Source organism: Ostrea edulis, chromosome 8, assembly GCF_947568905.1.
Source record: "Ostrea edulis chromosome 8, xbOstEdul1.1, whole genome shotgun sequence".
Classification (NCBI taxonomy): Eukaryota; Metazoa; Mollusca; class Bivalvia; order Ostreida; family Ostreidae; genus Ostrea; species Ostrea edulis.
Genome location: NC_079171.1, coordinates 57,399,191 through 57,417,601, shown reverse-complemented (window position 1 = coordinate 57,417,601; position 18,411 = coordinate 57,399,191). Strand labels below are relative to the sequence as shown.

Genomic DNA, 18,411 nt, shown 5'->3' with positions numbered 1-18,411 from the left:
AAAGGTCAACCATTGGAAACATAAGGTTAAAAGGTCAACAGTTAGCAAACATAGTATGGACAGGGCAACAGTTGGCAAACTTAAGGTTGAGTGGGCAACAGTTAGCAAACCTAGGATTAGCAGGGCAACAGTTGGCAAACCTATAAAGTCATTGAAAATTGCCAACAGTCCACAATGCATTTGTCAGTCTGTCAGATGTTGTCAGTTCATTCAGATGACAGATAATAATTGTCAACGGCCAACAACATGATGAAATGACAATTCTCACAACTGTCAATTTCTTGCTGAAAAATGTATAGATCATATCAAATTTTATATATGTATTCAATCCAAAATATTTTTCCACACTACAGTAAAAGACGATTACAGTGAACATGCTTATAATGAATTCACGCTTACAGCGAAGCAATTCTCAATCTCTGTACTTTTAACACATGCTTATAAGAACTTCATTGGATATAGTGAATTCTTGTTTATAACAAATACAAATTCTTTGTCCCCCAGCACTCCACTTTCACTGTGTTTTACTGTACATAATACAGAATTATAAAGATAATAGAGAACTATTGGATCAGTTTGTCTGTGTATTCCTGTTGAGACCTGAATTTAACCTGTGGCAGCTGAGAGGGTCACACTGTATAAAGGAGCATTTGATGTATTCATTTATACATATGTATCACTGTTCATTATCTTCGCCTTTCATGTGTAAAAGTGGTAGAGGGGTTTGTAATAAAAGATTTGATGTTGTAATTTTCTTTGAGCACTATTTTGAATATTGATCAGACAGGGATAGACATTCTAGTATCCGGTGTATGTAATCAATGAATGAAAACAATATCTGCGTCTACGTCAGAAATGTCATTAAATTTTCTTTATATCATTAAATGTAATTCAGTGTCGTTTTACTTGCAATGTAATTTGAATGAAAATGACACATTCAATGAATTGTAGTTTTACAATTGACTTTACAAGTAAAGCTAATGATTGAAATATTAATCTGATTGTCTAGTTCTAGATTTGACCTTACAAGTAAAGCTAATTATTCGAATATTAATCTGATTGCAGCTTACATTAAACTATACAAACTGCAATCTTCTGAGAGACGTCTGCAAACAAAACCTTGTAGTTACAATCCCACAAGTAACTGTAAATATTTACGACTAAACTATGTGGATGTTTGTATGTGTATTTCAGTTCCCGTTGATTTTTTTTTTTAGTCGTTTTTTTCCTCTCCATTTCATTCATGAGATCATATATACATGTATCTGTTTATGTAAATATAACTCTCGTACTATGGAAGACATGCTTAATGTGTATATCATCTGACCTATGCATCATGTCTGTGAAGTTTTTTTGTTTCATCTGTGCAATCACATAAATACTTATGAAAGGGGCTCAATCTTTGTGTTTTCACACCAGTTATTGTTATTTGACAAATTGCAGATCTCGGGGGGGGGGGGGGGGGGGGGGGTGTGTTTACAATGTTTTAATGTACTGAATCTGTATTCAGGAAATTCAATTTCACATCATAAAGATTCATTACTTCTTCAACCCTATACTTAATTGCAGCAGATTTCACAAGGAAAAAATAGTTCTGATATGTGCAGATACAATAGACTTGATATGAGGTCGGGATAAAAACCAAAAAAAAAAGTGACAACCCTGCATATCAAAAGAACAGGTGGTACATAATAAATGTATTAAGCTTTTTCACAATTTATCATGTTTCATTCATCTCAAATGCTTTTGATTGGAAATGCACTTGCTGGACAGGTGAACATGAGAGTTTTGTGATATATAGAAGGATTTTAATGATAATGATGCACTTCACATGTCAGCTACACGAACTGTTTCAACTCGTGTTGTCTTCTCAATGTCCGGTACTCGTGCACCGCTTCATGAATATTCATAGTTAAATGAGCTTCCTACATGTACATGAATATTCATAGATTAATGAGCTTCCTACACATACATGTAATTGGATGTAACACATATGTATTGCTATTCTTTTCATCTTTTTGTTTTTTACAATCTTAGCTGCAACTATGCGATTGGTCACATCATTTGCGGGTAACATTCAATTTGGTCATTTTCCCCAGTCCATATTAACATATATCAGAACTGAGGATAATGGCTTATGCAAAGTTAAAGAATACAAAAAGTTTTGTGAATAGTTTGGTGGGAAAATGCTTTTTTAAAGATTTCTTTTTGTGTCATTGACACCCATTTATCCAGTTTCTGAAAGCCATGGATCCTCAACCAACAATCCTAGCTGTTTCATTAAAAAACCCAAGTTTCCAGTTTACAATTCATTTTGTCATGCCCCAGTCCGACCCTCCATTTGTTTCTGTTTAGTGTCCTGTTTTGTTGTGGCATTGAATCTACCCTCAGATCTGTTCATGTCAGAAAATTCAGGATTTTTCAGCAATTTTTTCTTTTCAAGAAGATTGATAAAATTTTAAGTGAATCAAATTCTACATTGTCCAACTCAATACTACAGGTTTATATTGTCATGGAAAGATAACTAGGGTCATGAATATCATAATATTAAACAGATGAATATTATTGATAACAAGAACTTGCTGAGTTACTTCCCTTTGTTGCAGAGTAACTACCCTTTGTTGCTGAGTAATGTCCCCTTTGTTACTATGTAACTTGTGGCTAACAAGCTTAACCGTGGTGCATGCAGGCATGATCTATTTTTAACAATTCTAACAAATTGCTTACTTTCTGTTGTTCTCGTCAAGCCATTTGGGAGATTGGGTTCAGAACAGTTATTAAGAAGGTGTGGTTAGTAAAGGCTTAGAGAACCTGATGGGAATTTATGTATAAGTGCTTATTGTTCATATATAGTAATTGTCCAGATAGATGCATTTTCTATTTGTGACCCTAGTTAAGGACATTTTAGATTTTCATTTTAAAAATTCCTGAAATATCCACATTTATGACAGATTTTATATGATAAAAAAACTTTCCATAAAATTTTGTGAAAACATATTTTTCCATCTAGTTGTGTGTCCCTTTGAGAATTTTTCACTCATATAGAGACGTCACCAGCTGTAGGTGAAGTGCCACAAATTTGGGTGCTGATGGTGTTAGCAGTGAGGATTCTTTATCATGATTAATGTCTATCCTGAGACAGGATCTTTATCCTTAAAGTCATCTCCAGGAAACCCCGGATGGAGTCGAGCCTGGGTCTTCCGATGAAAGCTTCCTATCCACCAGGGGTTGTGAAAAGATTATGTACCAGTAGGAATTCATAGAAATCTCAAAACATCCAAGAGCATTCTACATTTTTTTGAATCATTAAAAAATATGGTGGTCACATACAGTGCATATAGATATGTCTTGATAGAAATGTTTACCTATATATGTATAATCTTAGATGGAGATCTGGGATGTCAGTGTCCCTTGATACGTGTATATAATGTGCACAACTCAGACTGACAAAGTTTACGTTCTAACAGGATTCCGCCAAACTTTAGAATATGCTGTGGTTCATTTGAGAACAATGACATCACAGTTTGATCAATAACATTAAAAAAGATTCATTCATGGCTGTTGAACTACTGACATCCACAAAGAATTTTAGGAAATGTGGTAGTACTCTTGTTTAGAAATTGTATCTAAATTTAGTGCAATCATGTACATTATTTGCTTACTTTGCATCCAATAGTATTATCTGTATGCAATGTGCAGAGAAATATTTGCAACATGCTACATTCGATATTTATCTGATTGTAATAGATGTTGAAAACACATGTGTAATAAGTATTCATAGCTATAAATGACAATGTACACAACTATAAATGACAATGTACACAACTATAAATAACAGTGTACACAACTATAAATGACAATGTACACAACTATAAATGTCAGTGTACACAACTTTAAATGACAATGCACACAACTATAGATGACAATGTACACAACTATTAATGACAATGAACAACTATAAATGACAATGTACACAACTATAAATGACAATGTACACATCTATAAATGACAATGAACAACTATAAATGACAATGTACACAACTATAAATGACAATGTACACATCTATAAATGACAATGAACACAACTATAAATGACAATGTACACAACTATAAATGACAATGAACACAACTATAAAGGACAAAGAATACAACTAGAACAGAGGCTATATAAACAATACACCTGCTTCCAAGCGGCTACAACAGATCTTGGTTCTCTAAGTTTAATGCCAGCATGCATCTTTATTTCAGTTGGGAATGGTGTCAAATTTAGTTGTTATGAATACAATTCATTGATAGAATGCATGGGTGTTTTATAAGAAATGTACTCATAACGAAGAGCAATATGCTTAAAGCTTTATGCGTAATATTTATAGCAAATTCAATGTATAAGGATTGTGTAAATAAGTTCATGAATTTGTTTATATCTCAAAATGAAAGTTCATTGGATATTCTAAATATTGAAGGACCAATGAAAAGCCTACTATGAATATGGAAGAATTGTACTTACTAAAAAGCTTGAGAGTTTCTGTAATAATCTTGTGTAACACATTTGTGATTAATTATGGTATGACAAATATATTTAACTTAACTGAGAAAAATGTCAATGATACTGGATATTGTTCAGGATCTGCTTCCTACATTTTGCATGTTGTACTTACAGCGTCCTTAGTGGCAGATACAAAGAACGCTGCAAAAGGCAAAACGAAGGGAAAAGACAAAGGGAAACCATCCCAAGCAGAACCCGAGGTTAGTAGTCATTTATTTATCGCACGGCAAACCCGAGGTTATAGTAGTCATTTATTTATCACACAACAAACCCGAGTTTAGTAGTCATTTATTTATCACACAGTAAACCCGAGGTTATAGTAGTCATTTATTTATCACACAGCAAACCCGAGGTTATAGTAGTCATTTATTTATCACACAACAAACCCGAGGTTATAGTAGTCTACATAAATATTGCATGTAGTTGAGGGTAACATTGAAAATTTTCACCCCGAGAAAACCATTGTCAACCGAGGCGCAGCCCAGGTTGACAATGGTTTCTCGAGGGGTAAAAATTTCAATGTTACCCTCAACTACATGCAATATTTGTTTTATTATACTGAATGGTATGTAAAAACTTACGTCTGTTGACATTTGATCAATCACTGTCATGCGATATTTCGTATTTCGATGCGGGTACTCACGTTTATTACAAACGCTCAATCGACGTCGTCTAGCAATTTACGGCGAACCGTACGCGCATAAATTTGACGCATGTGATAATTTTTTTTATAATATCACCCATTGTCAAGTACTGTTACCCGTTGCTAGATACTATCACCCTGGGGCGCGTGTTTTCTGTTCTCAGAGGGTAACAATATGTTTTTTCAAATGCTTCTCGACCAATCAGGTTCGAGTATTTTACATGAAAGTATAATAAATTTATTTATCCCACAACAAACCCGAGTTTAGTAGTCATTTATTTATCACACAACAAACCCGAGGTTATAGTAGTCATTTATTTATCGCACAGCAAACCCGAGTTTAGTAGTCATTTATTTATCACACAACAAACCCGAGTTTAGTAGTCATTTATTTATCACACAGCAAACCCGAGGTTATAGTAGTCATTTATTTATCACACAGCAAACCCGAGGTTATAGTAGTCATTTATTTATCGCACAACAAACCCGAGTTTAGTAGTCATTTATTTATCACACAACAAACCCGAGTTTAGTAGTCATTTATTTATCACACAACAAACCCGAGTTTAGTAGTCATTTATTTATCACACAGCAAACCCGAGGTTATAGTAGTCATTTATTTATCACACAGTAAACCCGAGTTTAGTAGTCATTTATTTATCACACAGCAAACCCGAGGTTATAGTGGTCATTTATTTATCACACAGTAAACCCGAGTTTAGTAGTCATTTATTTATCACACAGCAAACCCGAGGTTATAGTAGTCATTTATTTATCACACAGCAAACCCGAGGTTATAGTAGTCATTTATTTATCACACAACAAACCCGAGGTTATAGTAGTCATTTATTTATCGCACAACAAACCCGAGTTTAGTAGTCATTTATTTACCACACAACAAGGTTAGGTTATTTTTTAAGTCTAGGTTAGTCCTTTTTGTATGAGTCACAATCTGAACCCGAGGTTAGTCATTCTTGAACTACATTAAGGTATAGTCATTCACCATCTATCATAAACTGAACTTTGATTTGTCATAATCATTATTATGCCCCCCGCAAACGAAGTTTGGGGGGGTATACTGGAATCACTTTGTTCGTCCGTCCGTCTGTCCGTAGACACAATTTGTCCGAAGTTTATTTCTAATACCGCTGGACATATTTCATTCAAACTTTATATATTATGTAGTTGTGCATCTCCTATTTTTAGCCGAGTTGCAACGAAGTTGAACTCGGCTATTGGTTTGGTGATGCGGGCGAGCGTCAACAATTGGTTTCCGGATGATAACTCGAAAAGTTTACAATCTAATCAAATAAAAGTTTGATATATTGTTGGGTAAAAGGTAAGGAAGACCCCTATTGATTTTGGAGAACAAAGGTCAAGGTCACAGTGACCGAAAATAGAATGAAAATTTCAGAAAAATTTGGTTTCCGGATGATAACTCCGATAGTTTAAATCCGAATCAAATGAAACTTTGATAGATTGTTGGATACCAGGTAAGGAAGACCCCTATTGATTTTGGAGAAAATAAGTCAAAGGTCAAGGTCACAGTGACCGAAAATAGAATGAAAATTTCAGAAAAATTTGGTTTCCGGATGATAACTCCGATAGTTTAAATCCGAATCAAATGAAACTTTGATATATTGTTGGGTACCAGGTAAGCAAGACACCTTTTGATTTTGGAGAAAATAGGTCAAAGGTCAAGGTCACAGTGACCGAATTTAGAATGAAAATTTCAGAAATATTTGGTTTCCGGATGATAACTCAGAAAGTTTAAATCTGAATCAAATGATACTTACAGATATTGTTATGTACCAGGTAAGGAAGACCCCTATTGATTTTGGAGAAAATAGATCAAAGGTCAAGGTCACAGTGACTGAATATAGAATGAAATTTCAGAAATATTTGGTTTCTGGATGATAACTCCGATAGTTTAAATCCGAATCAAATGATACTTGGATATATTGTTGGATACCAGCAAAGCAAGGCCCCTATTGATTTTGGAGAACAAAGGTCAAAGTCACAGTGACCGAATATAGATTGAAAACTTCAGACAAATATGGTTTCTGGACAGTAACTCGAAAAGTTTAAAACTGAAATTAGTTCTTCACAATTATAAATATGCCACATCATTCCTGACTTTACAATGTATCCCATGCAACTTGGCTCATGCACCTCTGGGTGCATATACTGATTTTTATTGAAATATTTTAACAGTTATAGAAGTTACGCACATTTTCTTTAAATTTCATTTTGGGGGTTGCGCAATTTGTCCAGAGTTTAATTCTAATACCGTTGAACAGATTTGATTCAAACTCTATTCTCATCTTATATATATAATGTAGTTGTGCATCTTCTATTTTCATTGAAATATTTTAACAGTAATTATGGAAGTTACGGACATTTTCTGGTTTGGTTGTACTTGTAGTAATAGACACAATTTGTCCAGAGTTTATTTCTAATGACAAAGTAAAGTTGGCATAACATAATGATCTTTAACAAAGTGAATATAAACTAAAGACTAGAAGAGTTGACCAGGGATTTGCAATCATACAGCCTAAAATGTGCCAAATAGTATTCATTGTTTATATTAAGCATATTTTTAATATTTCATGTACTGCTGTACTGTAGAATATACACTTCTGCATTCACATTGATTGCCCTGTAGATAATGTGAAAATATCCAATGTGCTTGCATTAAATATTTCCCATCATTTTATATGCCCCGCGGGGGGTATTAGTCCCATTAGGACAGTTCTAGTTCCTCCAAATATAAAGATGTTAAGTAGAGGTATTTCAATTCAAATGAAGAAAGAAATGTTTGATTGTCAAGAGCATTATTGAAATATAAAATTGAATGTTTAATCTAAAGACAGTAAAGAAAACAGATTTCATCAAAGCTAAATGTGGAAATTAATTATCTACAAAGTATTCGAAAAGTAACATCGATAAATGTTTGGGGTATTTTAAAATTATAAGGGTTGCCTACTCCTTATTGGCACCTGATCCTACCTCAAGTATATCCAGGGGTCAGTGTTTGACCTACTCTTAATTACTTATTTATTCTTTAGGATATTAATGAGATTGACAGCTGTTTGTTATCCTTTCCAGGAGATGGGTGACTCTTCCTTTATAAATCCACTGACAGACGAAGCAGATTTCATTGACGGTCAGCTGTGGGTGTCTGGAAATCGACTCCTGATTAACCTCAATTTGTCACGTGAGTACGAAATACAACAAACTTCTGATTAACTTTAATCCGTCATGCGAGTATGAAATATCTCAAATTCCTCATTAACCTTAATCTGTCATACGAGTACGAAATACCACAAGCTGCAGTTTAATCTGTCGTATAAGTACGAAATAGCACAAATGTTCCCACCTTCAAGATGTGACACTATGGTTTGTCTGAAATGAACTTTAGCCAGCACAGATAAATGTGTGTAGTCTTATGATATCTGGATTGAAAAACAGTATATTAGATTAAGGTCCTGTTAGATAGATGTCATCAGATAGTATATTACAGTCAGGTCCTGTTAGTTACATGTAATCAGATAGTATATTACAGTCAGGTGATGTTAGTTACATGTAATCAGATAGAATATTAGATTAAGGTCCTGTTAGATAGATGTCATCAGATAGTATATTAGATTAAGGTCATGTTAGATAGATGTCATCAGATAGTATATTAGATTAAGGTCCTGTTAGATAGATGTCATCAGATAGTATATTAGATTAAGGTCCTGTTAGATAGATGTCATCAGATAGTATATTAGATTAAGGTCCTGTTAGATAGATGTCATCAGATAGTATATTAGATTAAGGTCCTGTTAGATAGATGTAATCAGATAGTATATTACAGTCAGGTTATGTTAGTTACATGTAATCAGATAGTATATTACAGTCAGGTTATGTTAGTTACATGTAATCAGATAGTATATTACAGTCAGGGTATGTTACATGTAATCAGATGTATATTACAGTCAGGGTATGTTACATTTAATCAGATAGTATATTACAGTCAGGTTATGTTACATGTAATCAGATAGAATATTACAGTCAGGTTATGTTACATGTAATCAGATAGTATATTACAGTCAGGTTATGTTACATGTAATCAGATAGTATATTACAGTCAGGTTATGTTACATGTGATCAGATAGTATATTACAGTCAGTTTATGTTAGTTACATGTCATCAGATAGTATATTACAGTCAGTTTATGTTAGTTACATGTCATCAGATAGTATATTACAGTCAGGTTACGTTAGTTACATGTAATCAGATAGTATATTACAGTCAGGTTATGTTACATGTAATCAGATAGTATATTACAGTCAGGTGATGTTAGTTACATGTAATCAGATAGTATATTACAGTCAGGTTATGTTAGTTACATGTCATCAGATAGTATATTACAGTCAGGTTATGTTACATGTAATCAGATAGTATATTACAGTCAGGTGATGTTAGTTACATGTAATCAGATAGTATATTACAGTCAGGTTATGTTACATGTAATCAGATAGTATATTACAGTCAGGTTATGTTACATGTAATCAGATAGTATATTACAGTCAGGTTATGTTAGTTACATGTAATCAGATAGTATATTACAGTCAGGTTATGTTAGTTACATGTAATCAGATAGTATATTACAGTCAGTAGATGTTAGTTACATGTAATCAGATAGTATATTACAGTCAGGTTATGTTAAATAGATGTAATCAGATAGTATATTACAGTCAGGTTATGTTAGGTACAGGTAATCAGGTAGTATATTACAGTCAGGTTGTTAGTTACAGGTAATCAGATAGTATATTACAGTCAGGTTATGTTAAATAGATGTAATCAGATAGTATATTACAGTCAGGTTATGTTAGTTACATGTAATCAGATAGTATATTACAGTCAGGTGATGTTAGTTACAGGTAATCAGATAGTATATTACAGTCAGGTGATGTTAGGTACAGGTCATCAGATAGTATATTACAGTCAGGTTATGTTACATGTGATCAGATAGTATATTACAGTCAATTTATGTTAGTTACATGTCATCAGATAGTATATTACAGTCAGTTTATGTTAGTTACATGTCATCAGATAGTATATTACAGTCAGGTTATGTTAGTTACATGTAATCAGATAGTATATTACAGTCAGGTTATGTTACATGTAATCAGATAGTATATTACAGTCAGGTGATGTTAGTTACATGTAATCAGATAGTATATTACAGTCAGGTTATGTTAGTTACATGTAATCAGATAGTATATTACAGTCAGGTGATGTTAGTTACAGGTAATCAGATAGTATATTACAGTCAGGTGGTGTTAGGTACAGGTAATCAGATAGTATATTACAGTCAGGTTATGTTAGTTACATGTCATCAGATAGAATATTACAGTCAGGTTATGTTACATGTAATCAGATAGTATATTACAGTCAGGTTATGTTACATGTAATCAGATAGTATATTAGTCAGGTTATGTTAGTTACATGTCATCAGATAGTATATTACAGTCAGGTGATGTAAGTTACAGGTAATCAGATAGTATATTACAGTCAGGTTACGTTAGTTACATGTAATCAGATAGTATATTACAGTCAGGTTATGTTAGGTACAGGTAATCAGATAGTATATTACAGTCAGGTTGTTAGTTACAGGTTATCAGATAGTATATTACAGTCAGGTTATGTTAAATAGATGTAATCAGATAGTATATTACAGTCAGGTTATGTTAGATAGATGTAATCAGATAGTATATTACAGTCAGGGTATGTTACATGTAATCAGATATTATATTACAGTAAGGTTATGTTAGTTACATGTCATCAGATAGAATATTACAGTCAGGTTTTGTTTGTTACAGGAAACCAGATTGGTGAACAGGGAATGGCTGCCATATTGAAGGCCATGCAGTATCAGACAACATTGTCTCTGGGAAGTAAGTCCGGAGGAACAGGGCTGATGAGGATCTGCGTGTTTGTAAGTGTTAATTTAAACATGTATAGGTGTTTGTAAGTGTTAATTTAAACATTTAGAGGTGTTTGTGAGTGTTAATTTAAACATGTCTGTGTGTTTGTAAGTGTTAATTTAAACATGTCTGTGTGTTTGTAAGTGTTAATTTAAACATGTCTGTGTGTTTGTAAGTGTTAATTTAAACATGTCTGTGTGTTTGTATGTCTGTGTGTTTGTATGTCTGTGTTAATTTAAACATGTTTATGTGTTTGTGAGTGTTAATTTAAACATGTTTATGTGTTTGTAAGTGTTAATTTAAACATGTATGTGTGTTTGTGAGTGTTAATTTAAACATGTCTGTGTGTTTGTAAGTGTTAATGTAAACATGTCTGTGTATTTGTAAGTGTTAATGTAAACATGTCTGTGTGTTTGTAAGTGTTAATTTAAACATGTTTATGTGTTTGTGAGTGTTAATTTAAACATGTTTATGTGTTTGTAAGTGTTAATGTAAACATGTGTGCGTGTTTGTAAGTGTTAATGTAAACATGTCTGTGTTTGTAAGTGTTAATGTAAACATGTGTGTGTGTTTGTAAGTGTTAATGTAAACATGTCTGTGTGTTTGTAAGTGTTAATTTAAACATGTTTATGTGTTTGTGAGTGTTAATTTAAACATGTGTGTGTGTTTGTAAATGTTAATGTAAACATGTCTGTGTTTGTAAGTGTTAATGTAAACATGTCTGTGTACTTGCAAGTGTTAACTTAAAACATGTCTGTGTGTTTGTAAGTGTTAATGTAAACATGTCTGTGTTTGTAAGTGTTAATGTAAACATGTCTGTGTGTTTGTAAGTGTTAATTTAAACATGTTTATGTGTTTGTGAGTGTTAATTTAAACATGTCTGTGTGTTTGTACGTGTTAATGTAAACATGTCTGTGTTTGTAAGTGTTAATGTAAACATGTGTGTGTGTTTGTAAGTGTTAATTTAAACATGTTTATGTGTTTGTGAGTGTTAATTTAAACATGTCTGTGTGTTTGTACGTGTTAATTTAAACATGTCTGTGTTTGTGAGTGTTAATTTAAACATGTCTGTGTGTTTGTATCTCTGTGTGTTTGTAAGTGTTAATTTAAACATGTCTGTGTATTTGTAAGTGTTAATTTAAACATGTCTGTGTTTGTGAGTGTTAATATAAACATGTGTGTGTGTGTTTGTAAGTGTTAATTTAAACATGTTTATGTGTTTGTAAGTGTTAATTTAAACATGTCTGTGTGTTTGTAAGTGTTAATTTAAACATGTCTGTGTATTTGTAAGTGTTAATGTAAACATGTCTGTGTGTTTGTAAGTGTTAATTTAAACATGTTTATGTGTTTGTGAGTGTTAATTTAAACATGTTTATGTGTTTGTAAGTGTTAATGTAAACATGTGTGTGTGTTTGTAAATGTTAATGTAAACATGTCTGTGTTTGTAAGTGTTAATGTAAACATGTCTGTGTGTTTGTAAGTGTTAATTTAAACATGTTTATGTGTTTGTGAGTGTTAATTTAAACATGTTTGTGTTTGTAAGTGTTAATTTAAACATGTCTGTGTTTGTGAGTGTTAATTTAAACATGTCTGTGTGTTTGTATATCTGTGTGTTTGTAAGTGTTAATTTAAACATGTCTGTGTATTTGTAAGTGTTAATTTAAACATGTCTGTGTTTGTGAGTGTTAATTTAAACATGTCTGTGTGTTTGTAAGTGTTAATTTAAATATGTCTGTGTGTTTGTAAGTGTTAATTTAAACATGTTTATGTGTTTGTAAGTGTTAATTTAAACATGTCTGTGTGTTTTTAAGTGTTAATGTAAACATGTTTATGTGTTTGTGAGTGTTAATGTAAACATGTCTGTGTGTTTGTAAGTGTTAATGCAAACATGTTTATGTGTTTGTGAGTGTTAATGTAAACATGTCTGTGTGTTTGTAAGTGTTAATGTAAACATGTTTATGTGTTTGTGAGTGTTAATGTAAACATGTCTGTGTGTTTGTAAGTGTTAATGTAAACATGTTTATGTGTTTGTGAGTGTTAATGTAAACATGTCTGTGTGTTTGTAAGTGTTAATGCAAACATGTTTATGTGTTTGTGAGTGTTAATTTAAACATTTCTGTGTGTTTGTAAGTGTTAATGTAAACATGTTTATGTGTTTGTAAGTGTTAATTTAAACATTTCTGTGTGTTTGTAAGTGTTTATTTAAACATGTATAGGTGTTTGTAAGTGTTAATGTAAACATGTTTATGTGTTTGTAAGTGTTAATTTAAACATTTCTGTGTGTTTGTAAGTGTTTATTTAAACATGTATAGGTGTTTGTAAGTGTTAATGTAAACAGTCTGTGTGTTTGTAAGTGTTAATGTAAACATATCTGTGTGTTTGTAAGTGTTAATGTAAACATGTTTATGTGTTTGTAAGTGTTAATGTAAACATGTCTGTGTGTTTGTAAGTGTTAATGCAGACATGTTTATGTGTTTGTGAGTGTTAATGTAAACATGTCTGTGTGTTTGTAAGTGTTAATGCAGACATGTTTATGTGTTTGTGAGTGTTAATTTAAACATGTCTGTGTGTTTGTAAGTGTTAATGTAAACATGTCTGTGTATTTGTAAGTGTTAATGTAAACATGTCTCTGTGTTTGTAAGTGTTAATTTAAACATGTTTATGTGTTTGTGAGTGTTAATTTAAACATTTCTGTGTGTTTGTAAGTGTTAATGTAAACATGTCTGTGTGTTTGTAAGTGTTAATGTAAACATGTCTCTGTGTTTGTAAGTGTTAATTTAAACATGTGTGCATGTTTGTAAGTGTTAATTTAAACATGTTTATGTGTTTGTGAGTGTTAATTTAAACATGTCTGTGTGTTTGTAAGTGTTAATGTAAACATGTATGTGTATTTGTAAGTGTTAATGTAAACATGTCTGTGTGTTTGTAAGTGTTAATTTAAACATGTTTATGTGTTTGTGAGTGTTAATTTAAACATGTTTATGTGTTTGTAAGTGTTAATGTAAACATGTGTGTGTGTTTGCAAGTGTTAACTTAAAACATGTCTGTGTGTTTGTAAGTGTTAATCTAATCATGTCTGTGTGTTTGTAAGTGTTAATTTAAACATGTCTGTGTTTGTAAGTATTAATTTAAACATGTTTATGTGTTTGTAAGTGTAATTTAAAACATGTATGCATGTTTGTAAGTGTTAATTTAAACATGTCTTCATGTTTATAAGTGTTTTTATCCACCTTGACTGAGTAAATATGGCTCAAAAAACTCCAAACTTTTTTCCCCAGTTAAAGTGATCTGGATTTGATTCCAGAATTTTAATTATGATCCTTATTGAAATCTAATAATTATGTAGGGGTTGGTTGTTTGAATCATACTCTAATGTTAAACTACAATACATTCAATTCTCTGACATCAAATTATGGTACCTGTAACCCTTCCTGTTCCTTCTAATGAGTGAATAGATAGCACATTCGTCAAATGAGTGAATGAATAGATAGCACATTCGTCAAATGAGTGAATGAATAGATGAAATTAAGGAGGTATGCTACACCAGAGAAATTTAATGTGGATGAAAAATGGTGGATATGTACAATATTTGGAAACTGAAAGCTTTAAAATTTACTTTATTTAGTCAAAAAAATGCAGTTCTAGTAGAAAGCAATCTGAAAAAAGTTTAAAACCCCAGCTGGACTTCAACCCGCAATCTACAGTTCAGCAGTCGACATGCTGACCTACTGAGCTACCCAGCTAGGCGAAGAGTTTTGTAATGAATAGACAAATATTGCTGATATCTATATTTTCATCCATGTTTTAAAAGGAAGTCAGCCATTATGACGATGTAGAGTACCTCCTTAATGTGTGTTGTCATATTCTAAATAATCAAAAATGTGATTGCTTGTTTCAAAATTCATATAATCCTGGGGATGAATTGAATTTATTATGATCAGACAAGCTAGAAAGGATGAAATTATATAAATTCCATAACGGCACCTATGGAGAATTTTCATTGAATTCATGATTTAATATATTGTGTTTGTTTCAGAAAAATAAGATCTCATCTGATCATGACATCGTCAGGAAGATCAACGATATCATGCTACCTAAAGATCCATTCTACAAGCCCCCGCCCCAGACACCTGAGGCAGAGTCCACCACGTAACACCCGTCCACAAAAAGTGTCTGTTTCGCCTTAAACTCGGAGTGTGAACCCTCCTTAAAATTTAGAATGTCTTAATTTATACTTGTGTTCTGGAGGATTCAATATAGTGCATGTACTTTATTTTATTGGAAATGCTTGGATATGTGCAGGTGTGTGTGTGTGTAAAGGGAGGGAAAGAGTTGGGGGAGGAGGGTCAAAGAAGAGAACCGTGTAAAGTGTGACAGAGTTAAATGTAGTATATAAATTTTGCCGTCCATGAATGAAATCTGTGATAATGTTATATGTATTTCTTATATGTTAAATTTTGTAGAACTCTTTTGTCATGAATCGTTACTTCTGTATGTTTACGATTAGTAAACGAGTACTAACGTGATACGGCTTTGTGTTATATCAGATGTATAGAGTGAGTGCTTTATACGATTCTCTGTTTTTATCTAATATTGGCAGGGGGCATCAAATTTCGATAATGCATGGAAAACAGTGTGTCTTTGGAATATATCATGTTTTCGGAAAGCTGCATTGCATGCACCTCCAAGGCCATATTGAAAACAAAATTGTACTTAAATTTGTTTTCTTGCACAACGATGAAAACAGTGGACATTGAAATATGGTAAAATTGAGGTCTGATGTACATGCAATACCATATTTGTCATCTTCAGATGATTGTTAGAACCAATCTATTAAAAAAAATTTACATCTAATTTATTTTGATTCTAATCGACACTCATATCATGTGTAGATGTTATGATGAATTGATAAGCATGATGTGCAATAATTTGAAATTAGACCTGTGAAAATATGCCCTTCGTGCAATGGATTTTTAAAAAGTGATTTGGTCAGTAGAAGGTGTTTAATATATGTAATGTCGAGTTATTTCATACACATTGTAACTCCAATGAATGCCGTATACTACATTCACTCTGTCACTCGGTCAAAACCATTGATTCGAGGTCAGGTGGTGTGGAGGACCTTATGAACCAAGGCCAAGGAACTGAGGGCAATAGTTCACGATCTCTTCCACATTACTGAGGGCAATAGTTCACGATCTCTTCCACATTACTGAGGGCAATAATTCACGATCTCTTCCACATTACTGAGGGTTATAGTTCACGATCTCTTCTACATTACTGAGGGCAATAGTTCACGATCTCTTCCACATTACTTAGGGCAATAGTTCACGATCTCTTCCACATTACTGAGGGCAATAATTCACGATCTCTTCCACATTACTTAGGGCAATAGTTCACGATCTCTTCCACATTACTGAGGGCAATAGTTCACGATCTCTTCCACATTACTGAGGGCAATAGTTCACGATCTCTTCCACATTACTGAGGGCAGTAGTTCACGATCTCTTCCACATTACTGAGGGCAATAGTTCACGATCTCTTCCACATTACCAAGGGACGGAGGTTTTGACTGTTTCTCTGAGATTTATGAAATTGCCGTTTTATTATCCAGTTAATTTATCTATTTATCTGCAATTACAAGAACCACCATGTTGTAGTTTATAGCTATATATACAGTTGATGCAGTGTATTTGTAGTAAAACTAACAAGCAGTACCATGAAACAGTCAAAACTACTATTGACCGGTCAATGGATTAACTCGCATAATGAGAAACAAGCAAATCGAGGTTAATTACTCTGCTAACAGACAATTGGACGATAATCTCGAGTATTGGTGATTTAATGACTCGCACTATACATGAATCGAACTGTTTGAACAACTGTAATGGTGTATCCTGAAAGTCAGGGATAGCTGTTCATCATATTGTTAAAGTACCCAACAACAAATGTATTCAACAATGTCGTCAAGAGTGTACATAATGGTTGAAAAAAAATGTAACAAGCCTTCCCAGGATTCAAACCCGAGTCCACTGAGTCTGTAACCGGGAAATGCTATAGTGGGTGAGTTATCGGTGATTGTCCCATCAGACCATCACATTGCTCTCTCCTTGAGTATACCCACATCTAGAAGACATCAACTGTTCTTTTTGTCACCAAATTTAGCAGGAGGAAAGACAACAGACCAGACTGCAATTCGAATCCGTACCACCTCCACTCTCTAGCCAGGACTGGGGTTCTCTAGATTTGAACTGAACTATCAGACCGCCACTCAAAATTACTTAAAACCAACATCAGATAGGCCTTACACAATACACAAACACGCACAATAATCAATATAAGGGTCATTAATCAATTGTACAGGGAGATAATTGCAAATGAAAGTTTGATGAAACTTCATCTAAATTTCACTATATTTAAGTAGAGCGTCATGCTTGGTAACTTATAGGCAAAACGTCGAGAAAATCGAAATGAACATCCAGGATGCAATATTCATGCATCATCCATCTTTCAAAACAGTACAATATTAACTTGCACAACCGCAAATGCAATAATTGGCATAGGTCCAACAAATTCAAGAACATCATTCTGATACATGTAGTTATAATCCATAGTTTAGGTATGCGTGGATTACATATATTAACATATAGCTGATAATCTGTCATTTCTGGATAACATTACATTAACTTTTAAATGAGCATGTTATCTTCAATGTTTTGAGATTTACAATTAAAACCAAGTTTAACTTTTTGAGAATTGGACATTTCTGGAAACAGTTGACCATGGTTTCAACAAAAATACACCAGACTCTGATAATCGTATTTTTGGAATTCCTCTTCAAATTCTCCCTGTATCACTGACATTAAAAAGTCGACTATGTGTTAGTATGGCCACGTGTCTATCTTGTTCTATAGCAAGGTTGATTGATTGATTGTATCTTGTTTAACGTCCCTCTCGAGAAGTTTTCACTCATATGGAAACGTCACCAAGACCGGTGAAGGGCTTCAAATTTAGATATTTGCTCGGCGCTTACGGCCTTTGAGCAGTGAGGTTCTTAACCGTGCCACACCTACTGCGGCACGGGACATCCGTTTTTAAGGTCATCTCCGAAGACCCGTGAGGTTCACACCTGATGCCGAGCGTTTTGCGATGGAACTGTCACTACCTGTTTTAACGACTTTGGTCTGTCGCAGCCAGGATTCGAACCCGGCCTTCCGCATGCGGGACGAACGCTCTAACCTCTAGGC

The 18,411-nt window shown here is 33.3% G+C and overlaps 1 protein-coding gene across 22 annotated transcripts in view; it reads left to right on the top strand.

Moving 5' to 3' along the window:
* Positions 1-15,690, top strand: part of LOC125662605 (leucine-rich repeat-containing protein 71-like) — a 102,457-nt gene extending 86,767 nt beyond the window's left edge. For 11 of the 22 annotated variants that reach the window (XM_056146575.1, XM_056146571.1, XM_056146570.1 and 8 more), the window contains 4 exons: positions 4,661-4,746; positions 8,298-8,406; positions 11,060-11,175; positions 15,201-15,690. In XM_056146575.1, coding sequence (XP_056002550.1) covers positions 4,661-4,746; positions 8,298-8,406; positions 11,060-11,175; positions 15,201-15,317 — 428 coding nt within the window. In that variant the 3' untranslated portion in view covers positions 15,318-15,690. Of the gene's footprint in view, positions 1-1,065; positions 1,147-2,037; positions 2,071-4,660; positions 4,747-8,297; positions 8,407-11,059; positions 11,176-15,200 lie in introns of all 22 variants that reach the window. The other 11 variants (XM_056146561.1, XM_056146557.1, XM_056146559.1 and 8 more) reach the window with 2 other exon arrangements.
* Positions 15,691-18,411: the final 2,721 nt, after the last annotated feature.